This window comes from Brachyistius frenatus, unplaced genomic scaffold, assembly GCF_029030835.1.
Source record: "Brachyistius frenatus isolate BFR_SWC_R1_liver_20210118 unplaced genomic scaffold, ASM2903083v1 Contig_45, whole genome shotgun sequence".
Lineage (NCBI taxonomy): Eukaryota > Metazoa > Chordata > Actinopteri > Embiotocidae > Brachyistius > Brachyistius frenatus.
Genome location: NW_027210644.1, coordinates 1391834 through 1405633, shown reverse-complemented (window position 1 = coordinate 1405633; position 13800 = coordinate 1391834). Strand labels below are relative to the sequence as shown.

Sequence of the window (13800 nt, the reverse complement as noted above, 5' to 3'; positions counted from 1 at the left end):
ATCTGGTGGAGAGTGGGTGTGACAGACACGAGATTTGTCTCCATGGAGATGTATTGTTGCCTAAGTGTAGCATAAGGTACAACTACAAGCCGTGTACTGCTTAAATATATTATACTTAAATAATTACAAATTGTGTTCTGTCCACATCTCTTTGAAAACATTGTATTATTATATCCGATCTGCTGCATGTGGGCCGGTCCCTGCCACAGTGGCGCTGAAACAGCGGTCTTAACTGGCTTTGGTGTTTGACCTCTGGGAGCTGGGTCCAATGGCCTTGTACTTTGATCCATTTTTCTTCTATTGACTCAATACTATCGACTATTGGGGCGAGTACTTATTATTTGGTATACAATTTCAATACGCAGGCTACAGTCACACATTTGATGTGTTTTTATTTTAAAATGCAAAACGTCTGCTATGTTTACACACGAGTAAATCTCATCAGCGAGCCACAGCATTTACCATCTGTAGGGTCCACTTAGGCAGCTTGCCCATGGATATACAATCACTTCTGTCCACTTACGTATGCCATATATTAAAACATCCTATTGCCCTCTTTTCAAACTAAACTGACATAACTGTCAGTCAGCGGTCGTGAGTTGCATGTGCTACAGTAACTAAAGGCTTCTCTGTCTGCAGCCAGCAATCGAGCATCTCCCGAAAGCATGAGATGTTTAGCGAACATTGGTAAATAACATCTAGAGATGGCTTGCATAAGAGCTACAGAAAACATTGCAGCTACAGAAAACCTGAAGTTACACTCTCTTATTCCAATCTGCATAAAAACTAAAGATTCGTACCACTTTCAAGTAAAGTCATTTTCTCATCCTGACAATGGACTTCATAAAGCTGATATAAAAAAAAAAGGATCGTTCAGAAACTATTATCAAAATCAAACTATGTGTACCAGTATCCAACATGTATTTTCTGATAAACTAAGCCCTAATTAACAACCTAATTCAACACAAAGAAACTAAGGAGCACAGGGAAACTGTTCAGGTAGTATTTTTTTTTTTATATTTCTAATTCATTATATATGTATATGTGGTGGTGGGGCATGGTTTGGCTCAGCTGCAGGAGGGACATATTGGGGGAGGGGTTCAGGGAACTGCCTGAAATGGGCTTAATTAGCCCCAGCTGAAGTCAATCACTGATTGTCTCTCTGTCCCCCTTTAATTGCATTGCACGGAATTCGCTACAAATGTACTTTCATAGTAGTGAGATTAAATGTATCTTAATGGTCATGAAAATACTATATTTCCCGTACGTCATCACTTCTCATTTTGCCATTTTTGTGGTCAACCTGCATGCGGTTTGTTTTGATGAAAGGAGGAGAAGTTGCAGAGTCTTGCTGACTGTGAATGAGAAGTTAATTTTTGATCAAGCAAGTTTTGTTTGGAATGACTTACTTCCTGTCATAATTTTAGGAGAGCTTGTATTGATTGCTTTATTGCAGAGAAAACATGTGCATTTTGTAAAATAGGGAGTAGGGTATGATTGAATTTGCATTTATCATCATGATCTTGCAATTGCGATTTCATGCAGCGACTGATAGATGAATGTTACATGACAAACATACATACATACAATACTGCAAGCATTTCATTAAACAAAGGGGGCATTAGTGTAAGGGATGAACCAATATGGTTCACAACTATGTAGAAAGGAGAAAAACGAATAACAGTGGGTGTTTTATTGTTATTTCGCCTTACAGTCATTACCCTTTTCAAAGAAGAAAAAAACATAAAAGAAAGCTGTTCTTGGAAATTAGGCAAAAATGGGACTTGGATGGAGTTAGGGTGGAGCGTCAGTGTTTTTTGTTTTTGTTTTTTTAAACTACACGCGTCAAATTAGCACAAACCACTGTGATTCAGGCTCCACTGAAAGACATTCCTTTTTGTGGTAGCTGTAGTCTCTGTTTTGACATTACAATCAGGTAATTTGATGTTTTGGGGGGTTAGGGTGAAAGTGAGGTGCATAATGATTGTAATTAGGACAAGACTGAAGTGAATGGAGTTTTGACAAATGAAAGAACTGCTGTTGTGTTGGACAGTGTGAACAGAAGGAACAGGAACAGACTATTTAAATTACTTTACTACTGAAAACAGAGCAGGCAGGAGGCAGAATAATACAGATAAAACATTTAGATCTAATTAGAGCCCCACGGGCCCAGAATGGCCCATGATCAATTTCCCATGTATTTGTATTTTTGTATATACACAGCCTCATGATACTGAAGGATGTTTCTTATTGGGGGAAAACTAAAGACTTTAAGTCAGGTTTCATTCATCTTTTTTGTTACAAAATTCCCGAACAGAATAAACCTCTCATCTAGACAGATATGAACGGTATTACAATAGACAGTTTTTTTGACAGATTTACAATGAAGAAAAGAAGCTGTATAGTAATTTCCATCCCATCACTTTCTCACAGTGCTTGGCTCAACATAACATACTGCACATCAGAGCTTATTTTCTAGGTTCCTCTATCATCTATTATTCATATCCACTATGGATTTGTATTACTTTCAATCAAAAACAACGATAAAGGCATGAATCATCTGTGAAGAAGAAATGGTGATAATTGTTGGTCACACATTCCCAACTGGATTCCTGTGTTAACAGAAAGAGGAAGAGAGAGAGAGAGAGAGATTTAAGATTAAAAAGAAAAAAAAAAGTACATTTATTACAGTGCACTGGCTAAATGCTGGCCTTTATCAAACGCATGATGTTATATCCTCAGAAAAAATAACACCTTTCATAAATAAGAGCGGAATTTTAGACATACAAAGGACTTAACTGCTTTAATCCCATGTAATACACGTAAGATAAACCTTGAACATCTTTACAAACAGTGCCTTATATGAAATGGTCCATATAGCTTTTACTTTAGATTTATCTTGCAATGTTCTCTTGTGTGTGTATATATAGCGTATCTATGCAATGTATGTTTTCTGTTTGTTTCAAACATTGACACACCTTTTTAAAGACAATTCCAGAGTCTGTTGCTAGTGAAACAAGTGAAAACTAACAGAAGATATGATGGTTTGCGCAACTCTATACTATTAAAGTCAGCCTGTCTACTAAAAAATGGTATTGTACAGCGGCTTGAATCGGCATTTGTGATGTTCGGTAGTCTGTTTTCCGGTTATGGAGCAGTGTGATCTCTTCACCACTAACCAAGTATCATTCACTTTGCATTTTCTTTGTTTTGTTTTCTACTAAAAAAAAAAAAAAAAAAAAAGACCAACATCAGTGACTGCATTCATTTAATGAATTTCAGTTTATCATTTTTAAGTTTGGTATGCATCTCCCTTCTTTGTTGCAACCCAAGTGCCACTCATAACAAGTAACACATGAAACTGCAAAATTATCCTTTAGTAAGGAAGGTACAAACTGGAGTATTTAAATAGGTTCATTCCTTGTTTGCTGTTAACAGGAAACATCCTACACATGAACAGTGCACTCCAACAGTAAACATGCATCACATTACACCCACATAAAATCAAACAAAAGTGGAAATAATACAAATAAAACATTATTTGAACCAACTCAAGTAGACCAATCTAGAAGTCTGTGAAAGACCATATTCAACATATCTTATGAATCGCTTGTTTTCTTAGCCATGTATTTACTATTAACTTGTATCTTAGTACAACTTATGATTACACTGGGTTTAATTAATTCTTGTAAAATGTAGAGACTTTTGATTGTGTTTGTGGCCTCACTTTTATTTGCTGACTTTGCACCAGGTGGTAACAAAAAATAGTTATCCACCTCTTTTAAAACATAAGATACAACATTCTTCACACAAAGATATTAAATGAGAGATGTCAAATATAAAATAAACACAAGTATAAAATATATATGTAAATAACAAAAGATTAAGAGCAGGTTTAGTCACAGGTTCACAACAAGTATCCCAACATCCATAGTTCAAATGGTGTGGACCTTTGTTGCACATTATACCTCTCTCTTTATATTACCTTTCTGTCAATAATAAAGACAAAATGCAAATTAGAGCAGGGGCCTCATGTATAAATGGTGCGTACGAACAGAAATATTGCGTATGCTAGTATTTATGCACACAGTTGGATGTATAAAAATGAATGTAATGTGAGAACGTGTGGGTCATGGCACAAACTCTTTTCTGACTGTAACTTGACGATTTCAACTTTCATAGCACTGAAACTCGCCAAATGTTTCAAAATAAAGTTTCTACTCCAATTTCTGGGATATGTCTATGAAGTAGTCTCTAAAAATGTTTAAAAAAAAAAATGATGTCTACTAATCCACTATGATAAGTTAAACATTAGTTTGCATATTAACACCAGAAAGGCCAAAATCCAATTTTTTTGGCAATATTGACTGGCAGGAGGGGTGGCTTGATGGCATTAGTCACAGACGGCTGTTTGGGATAAACATGTTCAAACCCAGCAGGTGACAGTCTTTGAGTTATTTTTTGTTTCCCAACCATGTTGATATTTTTTCCGAACCCCAAACATGTGCTTATTTAATAACCTCAACTATGTGTTTTAGCCATACGTTTAATTTTCCTGCAAATCACATTAATTTCCGTCCACTACAGGAAATTGTGTAACTGTCACGCCTAGACAGGCAAAAGCATGGCTATGTCATGTTTTGCTGTAGAGGACCAGTGTGTTTATTTTACGTTTTGCTGTGATACCGGGTTGCCACGTCAGGGTCTGTATTGCTGAGGTGTACATATATGACAAACAGGAGACAAGGGCGCACAGATCCAGATCCTTTATACACATTTAGTCACTCTTCATATCACATGTTATATAGATCTACAATTCAAACAGCAGTGTTATGTGTGCAACTCAGCCATAACTATTCCATAACCAGCTTTCAATTGTAAATGATACAATGAAATCAAAGTCTCAAATCTACATCTATGTTTCATGAACGCTTCCTCAACACGTTCCCCACCCCTGGAGCTCAGAGCAGAGGGCTGGACTGACTCTCGTGGTCAGTCGTGGAGCACTGTAGCTGTTGAAATGTAGGATGACCCGGGATGTGACAGAATAGTGGAAGTCTGGTGTACCTTTCCTCAATATTAAGCCTGAATACTCAGTAATCACTGGTTGTAGAAATCCAAAATAACATCAGATAGCATTAAAGGTTTGCGGAACAGAGCGCAAAAGAGACACTGCCACTCGTTGCATTTTCTTTTGGTTATGACACTGCTGTTGCCACCATACAATATGTGCTTCATGTCCTCCACCTCCACAAGCACCTCCATTTCCGAATCAGAAAAATTCCATTTCCGGATTTTCCTCTGTTGTTGCCACAATCCACAAAAGAATAATTGAGTCACATGGCTATTTTTAAGTACAATAACATTCATAACATGCTCTGCATTGACAATTTATGATTGAAGGTTGGCGTGTAGATGGCGCAATATAAGGCCGGTCTATGTACACACATTTCCATGTGGATTTATAAAGGAAACATTACATGCAGGTGTGCGCGCGCGCGTTTTCTAAATCGGAAACTTTTCTGCACATGCTATTTTTGTGCCCATGTACACTTAGTGTGGATCCTACGCACTTTTATACATGAGGACCCAGATGTTTTGTTCCAGACTTACTGAGGTTACTCCAGAATCTCAGCCAGCTTTTCATGGTAATACTCATAATTTTCTTTGCAGTCCTCCCACAGGTTCAGAGGTTGGTCATCGTTCTCCACAAATGTGTCCCAGGTGTAGGAGTAATCTAGAGGCTTCATCACCCTCAGCTTACAGCCAGCAGCGTGCAGGACCTTCAGCCCAGCCTGGATTTCTTCTTCCTCCCACTCAAACAGCCGGGCAGCATAGATACTCAACTTAACGTTTTTCCGAGTCTTCAATACTTCAGCTATCTTTGAGGCACAATTAGAGCAGGGACTGGAGGACACATACCTGAGAAGAAGGTGGCAGTATAAAGACAAAGAAAATGACTGTATCAGTGCATCACTTATTTTATGAAATGAAAGAACATTGTTCTTGATTCTCTAGCATGCCAACATAAGACCACACTTATGTTATCATTTTAATTACTGCAATACCTTTATCATATGGGGTTTGATTTTTGTCATGTTTTTTTTAGGAGTTGATAGGGATGTGTGCATTACCACAGCACCCCAAAAAGTATTTGATAATGATAATAATAAGAACCATAATTGAATAATCTTACAAATGTATTATCAAATTTGACATGTGCCAGTTTAGAGTAGATGACACGAGGGGGTTGTTGTGAATGATGCATGACTAAAACACTAAAATACCTTTTTTTTAGCTTATTATGTGCAAGCCTAAATGAAAACAAAGTGACAAAATATTCAAACAGTCATGGAAACAAAGACAATATTGTCCAGACTGATTTTAAATTATCTTGTAATTTGTCACATTCTCTATTTCACACACCATCTGACATTTTAAGAGAGGTAAGTACCAAGTGACCGTGTATTTGAGTTCAGGCTGGTTGTGCAGCAGACATTGGGTGAAAAAGGCCTCCTCAGCATGAGTCCCAGCATGCTCATCCTCCAGATAGCCCCTGAGCAGCCCGTCATCCGTGTTGCCTTTATCCACCAAGTAAAACAGGAAGGTCTTGTTGCGGCCAGAGGAGTATTCTACATTCTTGAACTGGAACTTAAAGATAAAAGGGTCTATCCGGTCCCTGTGTTAAACGGAAGAAATGAAAGGGAAAAAAATGGCATATTAATTTTCACATATTGACTCGATACAAAATGGCTATGGAGATGTTAAGTTTGATTTTCTTAAATTCATCTTTCAGAGTGTTGGCATGGGAGTGTTTTGTTAAAATCTCTTACGGAGAAAGGAAGAGGACAATCGTTACCCAGTTGCAAGGGATAAAAGGTTGACTGCTGAAGACATCTCAGAAGTAGTCCTGGACCTAATCACACTCGAGGGGGATCAAGACATTATTTTGGATGTAATACTACCCTTTGATAAAGACATCCATAAGCTTGCCAAGGAAATAAGGAAAGGTTCAAATTTGGGATCACAGCAAGTTGCATCTAACCCTGATTGATAGATGTGTCATTGTTTATCAGTAATAATAAAGCAGTGTTAATGTTGGCGCCTGTTGTTGATTTAGTTGAATTTTTGACAAAAATAAGCAAAGGTTTTCATTAAATTGTAATGCTTTGATTTTTTTTTTATTTCTTTTTAGTCTTGTACTCAACAAAAAGTATATATATAATATTTTAGTATATCTTTTGTTCTTCTGTTCAAAATTAAACACAACAGAAAAGCTAGTGTGTTAATTTACAGTTACAAAACAGTTTTGAGCGTAACATTAAAAAGGGTGTGTGCCTCTCAAAACCATACTAGGAGCTGCCTCCACTTGAGAGCTGCCTGAAAGGCTCTGTCTCCCATTGTATTTTTAAAAACTCTGGGAACCTCAATTAGCCCGTGTGTCGACTGAAAGCACCAGGCATTCTTCCGAAGACAACCAGCTTGGAGTGCTTGCGAGCACTTTGGAGGAGCGTTTTTCTTAAATAAGATGCTTTGGTTGCTATGATACATATCCACAGAACGCTGTTGAAAGTATGTAATTTCACATTATCAACAAAAAAAATGCCAGCACTTGCTCTAAGCCCTTGCTCTGGATGAAGGGGAGACTGAAGCATGTAGGAAGAGAGGACGAACCTGCTGGTGTATGTGGGTTCCTGAGATTTTGCGTGCGAGGAAACAGCTCAGCGAGTATTGTCGTTTGGTCCAAAAGCTGTATTTGGACAGGGCCCGGTTCATGGAGCAGGACACAGTTTGAAGTGTTGCGCTGTATAATTGGAACTTTCATTTCAAGAAAAGACATAAATTATCGAGAGGCCATCAGCTCGGAGAAGCATATCCCCCTTTTCTGAGGTATGTGAAGAGGTGAAAAAGATATAACATTAGGTCTTTGTGGCATTTGTCTCACCCCGCCTCCATTGTGATTGTGACGTGACAGTGACGAGGGCCGTGTTTAACTCAAAGCAGAACATTTTTCAACTCTCAGTGATCATAAGAAAAAGGCAGGTAGCATGTAAATAAAATTTCACAACAAAGTAAAAAATGATGTACGACTGTAAATTTACACAATACAAACTGTTATGTGCAAAGTAATGCTACATCCTGTAATTGCGTTTTTATTGCTCTGTTAGATGTGATGAGTTCACATATACGTAACATCAGATTATCGATATAATTGTGATGCCAGTGTCAAACAGGCTGAGAGCAAATAAGAAATAAATATAAAAACATAATTCAAGCGGTAAATTGGCTTGCTGTCATATCTAAGAAGTACAAGAAGTACAAGGCTTTAGTTCTCCAATTAGTCACTGCTAAAAATGTCAAAAAACAGAAGATGAAGACTAGGAGCAAGAAGCTGAGGACCTTTGTAGTTCTTTGAGCAGTGTTTTAAGGAGGGTTTTTTTTGGCGTACTTCAGGCTAGGTACTTTCCAGCACAAGAGAAACAGTGACCTGTGGATTCCACCCGGTAGGGGTCTAGCACATCACGTGCCCGTCCTGTGCAAGGCGTCATACTGCACAGAGAGCGTTTAAGAGGCAAAGTGTTTTGGCTGACTGATTTTGTTGACTTCCTTTGGTCATTATTCTTCGATTTTTGTGCTTCTAGCATGGACAAGTAAGCTTAGTTGTTGGAAAGTTTATTTTTCATCCATTTTGTGTTTATTATTTTTTTATTCCTGCATTGTACTGTAGCTGTTGCTGGCTTTTGGAGGTTCCCAGCAGCAGCCAAAAGAAAATGGTGGATGCAGCTTTTGTCAGTTATGCTTCAAAGCTGTGAAACACACTAACTGTAGATGTCAGGGAAGGTAGCTCAGTAAATATTTTTCAAAGAAACCTTAAAATATATCTTTACTTTAGCCTTTGACTATTTACACCAGAAGCTCTCTTGCACTTGCTCGCACGTATGCACTGCTGCGCCTTTAGAATATTAAAATATTTTGATTTATTAATATAAAATAGCCTACATTTTAAGGTTTTTCTCTTTCTTTATATCTGTCTTTGTATAAGACACTGCATGTAATTTTCTTGCTGTAGAGCTGCATTTCTTGTGAGAAAGGTGTTATACAATTCACATTTGTATTATTATTATTATTAATTATTTCATAACTATATTTACAGACAGTGCCTGTTAATTGGAGGAGAGCACCTTACTTTTCCTACTTGAAAGACCTGGGGATAGATGTTGATGATATTGTAATGTGAAAATGGTGTAGCCGGAAAGCAAGCAACCTATGCCCAGTTTATCTAGTTTGAACTCAGGAGTGGCTGGTCAGCTCTGAGAGTCAACACACACAGGAATTGAGGGATTTTCCATAATATTACTTTATTCCTACTTAAATCATACGATGCCAAGTCTCCATGGTACTACATTTGCCAGTCATATATCAACCGCGGAACATGAACACTTCCAACAAAAATAGATGAGGTGATATTTTTAGCGAAGTGTCAAGCTGCTTCTGGAATGCTGCTGACACCGATATCTGGCGGAGTCATGACACAGCCAGTTAGAGGGGAATCCAGCCTTTAGTGTATGAGAATTAGTTCAGAGTGAATGTTGATTGGTGGAATTTCCACTGCTTTACTTTGTTGACAGACTGCCCTGTGTGACAGTTTTGTTTTCGTTTTCTTAAATGGGCTTTTGTGTAGGTGGGTAAAATATGTTGGTTTTCTTTTCCCTGTCCACGGGAGTGTATTGCAAACGTTTGTGCCGCAAGAGCTGCCTTCTTCACCAAACTGGGGACATGCCGACCCCCAGATAATACTAATAATCCCACATGCAACCGTGCTTTAAACAATCTAAACTATCCCTTTTACGTCAATCTTAAAAAAAATGGAGCAAAACACTTGCCTGGTGTGAAGCAAACCCATTTTTATGACATAATTTTTCACTACATGAATATGGGACGAGGGAATCATTTCCAGTTGTTCCATCCAACTGGGTGTCGACCTCAGATTAATTTTAACCAATCAGAATGTACTGAAACCGACTGGCAATCTGTTACCACTGCATCTACCTACAGCCCATATCCACCATTGTTTCCCGAGTACAGCATTTTTTTTTTTTATTGTTTTAATGGACACCAGCAGCTTGACGAGCTACTGAACGTTTATTCTGCACTAAATGCAAAATGTTTGGTGATTTTTTTTTTCTGGTCAGCAAGAGTTAAAAAAAAATGCTGCACTTGTCAATGTCACCAGCCATCCAATCACAGTGAAGGAGGGGCAAAGGTTAATAAGAGCTGAGCTCCCAGACTTTTTTCACAGTGAAGAAAACTGAAGCTGTGCACAACTTTGGGGGAAATAGCAAGGCAAGGTAGCCCTGCACTATTGATATTGTACAATACAAATGTTCCCCACAAGAGGGTCTGAAAGCGCTAACTCACTTGTTAAACTTGAGAGGACATCAGCCTCCCCCTACATTTTTTTTTTGGATATGGCTACAGATAATCTAGTTGGTTTAACAGATACAGATACAGATGATGCTGTACTTGCTCGTCCCTACCCGAAACCTTCCTCTTCAAGGGAATCTATAATTGTATTGGCTACCACATTTTCTACCTAAAATAAAGAGATTAAAAAAAGTGGTTACCAAACATGGTCACATTTTAGCCAGTGACCCTCAAGTGAGCCACATTTTTTTAAAGATCTTCCAAATTGTGCTGATAGGCACGCCAGGAACTTAAAAGACACCCTGGTTAAGGCTGGTTGTTACATACCATTTACTGCCCAACCTAAATCGTGTCAACTTCCCATGTTTGAATTGGGCACAATACAGCGCTATTATTAAAGGGACACTTTTTTTTTTTATATCCTCACACTGGATGGATATCTAGAATAGGATCTCTTCCAGAACTAAATTTGTTGTCTTCCTCTTGTGCCCTGGTGTGCTGGCATACATAAGTAAGACAAAACGAGAGTTGAAAACAAGAATTTCTAAACACCAAAGCAGAATATGAAACAAAGATTAGAAATCCCCAGTGGCCAGACACTTCATTTTAGATGGCCACAATGTATGTTCTCTTACATTTCATGCTGTTTGCCTCCATCAGTTTCAGATTTGGATTATGTAATTTTGTCACTTGCCACAGCTCTGTTTTTTTGGTAAATGTATCTAGTTCATAGGGTCTGATAACTCGTATTACATTATCTTGTATATGTCGTTTGTTGTTACTATAGTTTTTACCTTTGTCAAGGAATATTCTAGTTATCATATGTTGCCAGTGTGGATACAGATTTTCTTCATTACAATTAAGTCATAATTTCCTATACTGTTCTGATGGTATTTGTTTTCTCCTTAGGAGCATTTCCATTCATTTACCTGGAATATTTATGTCTGCAGGTTTGGGTATCGCATTTTTGGACATTAGTCATTGATGTTACGATGTTTTATGAGCCTCCCTACATCCAAAGTGGGTCCTTTTCAGATGGACTCATTATGTTGTTACATGTCCTCTTTATTGATGAGACATTTTGTCCCCACTTATTTATATGGACAGTAGGGATGAGAAAAGTACTTGGCTGAAATGAGTATCCAGTATCATCCGAGTAATTGTTGATGAAGGCTTCTAACAGACAACTAGCTGTGTCCACATAGCTACACACCGAGCCCCGCCTCCCCCGCTTAGACCGCTGTGACAGTCTGCGGTTCTCTCTTTGCTGAGACACAGAGGCACACCTGCTCTATCAGTGTCCAGCGTGTACTGAAATTAACGACGTCTTGCAACTCTCCTGATTAATTTCTGGTATAGGCTCATTTCAATCAGGTTTGTATAAAATATCTTCACCCGAGTTACTCTGAGAACTTTGCTCTCACCGGACGAGTCGCAAGTTACAGCTTCGTGACTTTGCTTCTGCCGGTTTGCTTTCCTTTTTTTCAATTGGCTCGCTATTTCCTCCTCAAGATATCTTCACTCAGCTGACCGCTTTCAGCAAGAATATAGTGTAAGGCTGAATGCATATTTCAGTGTGGACTGTCTGCATTTAATAAAACCAGGCTCACGATCTAACCCCCTCCCCCCACAGACACACACCCGCACACACACATTATTTGCTGAACAAAATACAAAGTATTTTTTAAATGACTAGCCTGACATTTTTACTCCCTATAGCTCAATAAAAACAATTAATAGCCTATGGCAGCTTAAAAAAATAAATTAAAAAAAAATAGTTCTGTAAATAGTGCTCCAAAACTCAATTCTGGGGCTGTTTTGTAAATAGTGTTCAAATAAATAGTACATTTTGCTATTTTTTTTAATCAACTCTTATCAATCTCAGGCTTAAATCAACACCTTCCGGTTACTCCGCATTGTCTTCTGTTCTAAGCACCGGCCACTTCCAGATTAAGCCCTGCCCCATCCGAGTACTGATACGGATACATATAATGTAGTTGGTTTAACAGATAGAGATAATGCTGTACTCGCTCGTCCCTAATGAACAGTCATTTCCGTATGTTTTGACAATGCTGATAATGGTTTATGCCTTTTTTTTCCCCACAATAAATTGTTATAATATCTATAAGTGCCAGTATTCTACTGTTTTCAGCAGTTTAGCTGTTTATCCTCATGTTTTATTCAGGTATTTAAGTAGATGTTTATACAAGTGAACATCAAAAGACAGTTTTTTCTAACAATATACTTTAAATTCAATAAAACATGATTAAACATGTTTAGAAAGACGAGATGCTCCTATTCTTATCTGAAACATTTCAAAATTCTATATTTGCACATTAAAATCACTAAAACTGATTAAAACCAGGGGAGAACACTTCTTGACCGGCTTACCTGATTTGAGTTTATTATGTTTAAACCTTTTTCACCCCTCTAGAGTTTGCAGGTATGTTATTAAAACAGGCTTGTGTAAATAAATCAAATGTAGCATAATAATGGGTTTAGTCAGCTATGCACACTCTAGGCTTTAAAAAAAACTTTCTATGAACTATACTAGCTGATATGGACCTACCCTGCGATGAGTTCAAATGGAGGTACTTCCATTGGCTCAACCTGATCTCCATTCTGACCGTTAGCCACAGCACCATCGGTGGCTGTCGCTTCAGCTGATGAGGCCTCTCCATTATCCACTGCCTTTTCTCCTTCATTCTTTACTTCTTTCTTGTCCTTGGTTACTTCAGAGGCATCCTTTTCATTTCTGTCTTTTCTTTTCGTTGCCATGCGACTTTTGTCAGCCATGATGAAGAAATGCTGTCTCAGGAATTTGTTCAAAAAGTCTGTAGAAATAATTGAAGTGATGAAAAAGGACAAAATGTAGATAAAGACGGGAGGTATGGGCAGCTGAACCGTGACAAAGAATGAGTAAATGAAACACAAGCAGAAAGGAAGGGAGATCTAGATACGGGAAGGGGCGGAATGGTGGAGAGATCAGGGGGACAGAAAAAGAAAGAAGGAAGTGCAACCAAGGAGAGAGAGAGGGAAGGAGTCGTCTTACACTATACCTTACACTGTACAGTTCATAGGTTTGTCCATAAACCAGGATAATATAAAGGTTCTTCTGAAGTTAGTCATTTGTCTATTAGATCCCTTCTTGGGGAAATGTGCCTCGGAAAACTTTGCACAGAGATTAAAGGAGGGGGGAGGGGGGGGGGGCAATAACAACAACAAAACCAACCTGTGCAGCTTTGAAGGCCAGATAAACAAATGAATTATGGGCACAGGAATTGTAATATCTTAAAGATATTGTATTAAAACCTAGAATAAAGTATTGTCTATTCACAGTACAATCTAAAAATAATCAGTATTGCTACCAACCTT

The 13800-nt window shown here is 38.1% G+C and overlaps 1 protein-coding gene across 1 annotated transcript; it reads right to left on the bottom strand.

Annotated features, from left to right (window-relative positions):
• Window positions 1-2076: 2076 nt before the first annotated feature.
• apobec2a (apolipoprotein B mRNA editing enzyme, catalytic polypeptide-like 2a) lies at window positions 2077-13413 on the bottom strand. The gene is made up of 4 exons (XM_069703231.1): window positions 12995-13413; window positions 6455-6679; window positions 5614-5922; window positions 2077-2612 (listed from the first exon to the last, which is right to left on the bottom strand). The coding sequence occupies exons 1-3, from the start codon at window positions 13219-13221 to the stop codon at window positions 5619-5621; spliced, it is 756 nt and encodes a 251-aa protein (XP_069559332.1). The 5' UTR covers window positions 13222-13413; the 3' UTR covers window positions 2077-2612; window positions 5614-5618.
• Between the last annotated feature and the right edge of the window lie 387 nt (window positions 13414-13800).

What these genes read in the sequence shown, in the direction of transcription:
- apobec2a (XM_069703231.1), bottom strand. Translation starts at nt 13,221, where the DNA reads ATGGCTGACAAAAGTCGCATGGCAACGAAAAGAAAAGACAGAAATGAA. An exon ending in CCATTTGAACTCATCGCAGG is followed by an intron (nt 6,680 to 12,994) that starts GTAGGTCCATAT and finishes CGTTTAACACAG; the next exon opens with GGACCGGATAGACCCTTTTA. An exon ending in CTCAAATACACGGTCACTTG is followed by an intron (nt 5,923 to 6,454) that starts GTACTTACCTCT and finishes CCTTCTTCTCAG; the next exon opens with GTATGTGTCCTCCAGTCCCT.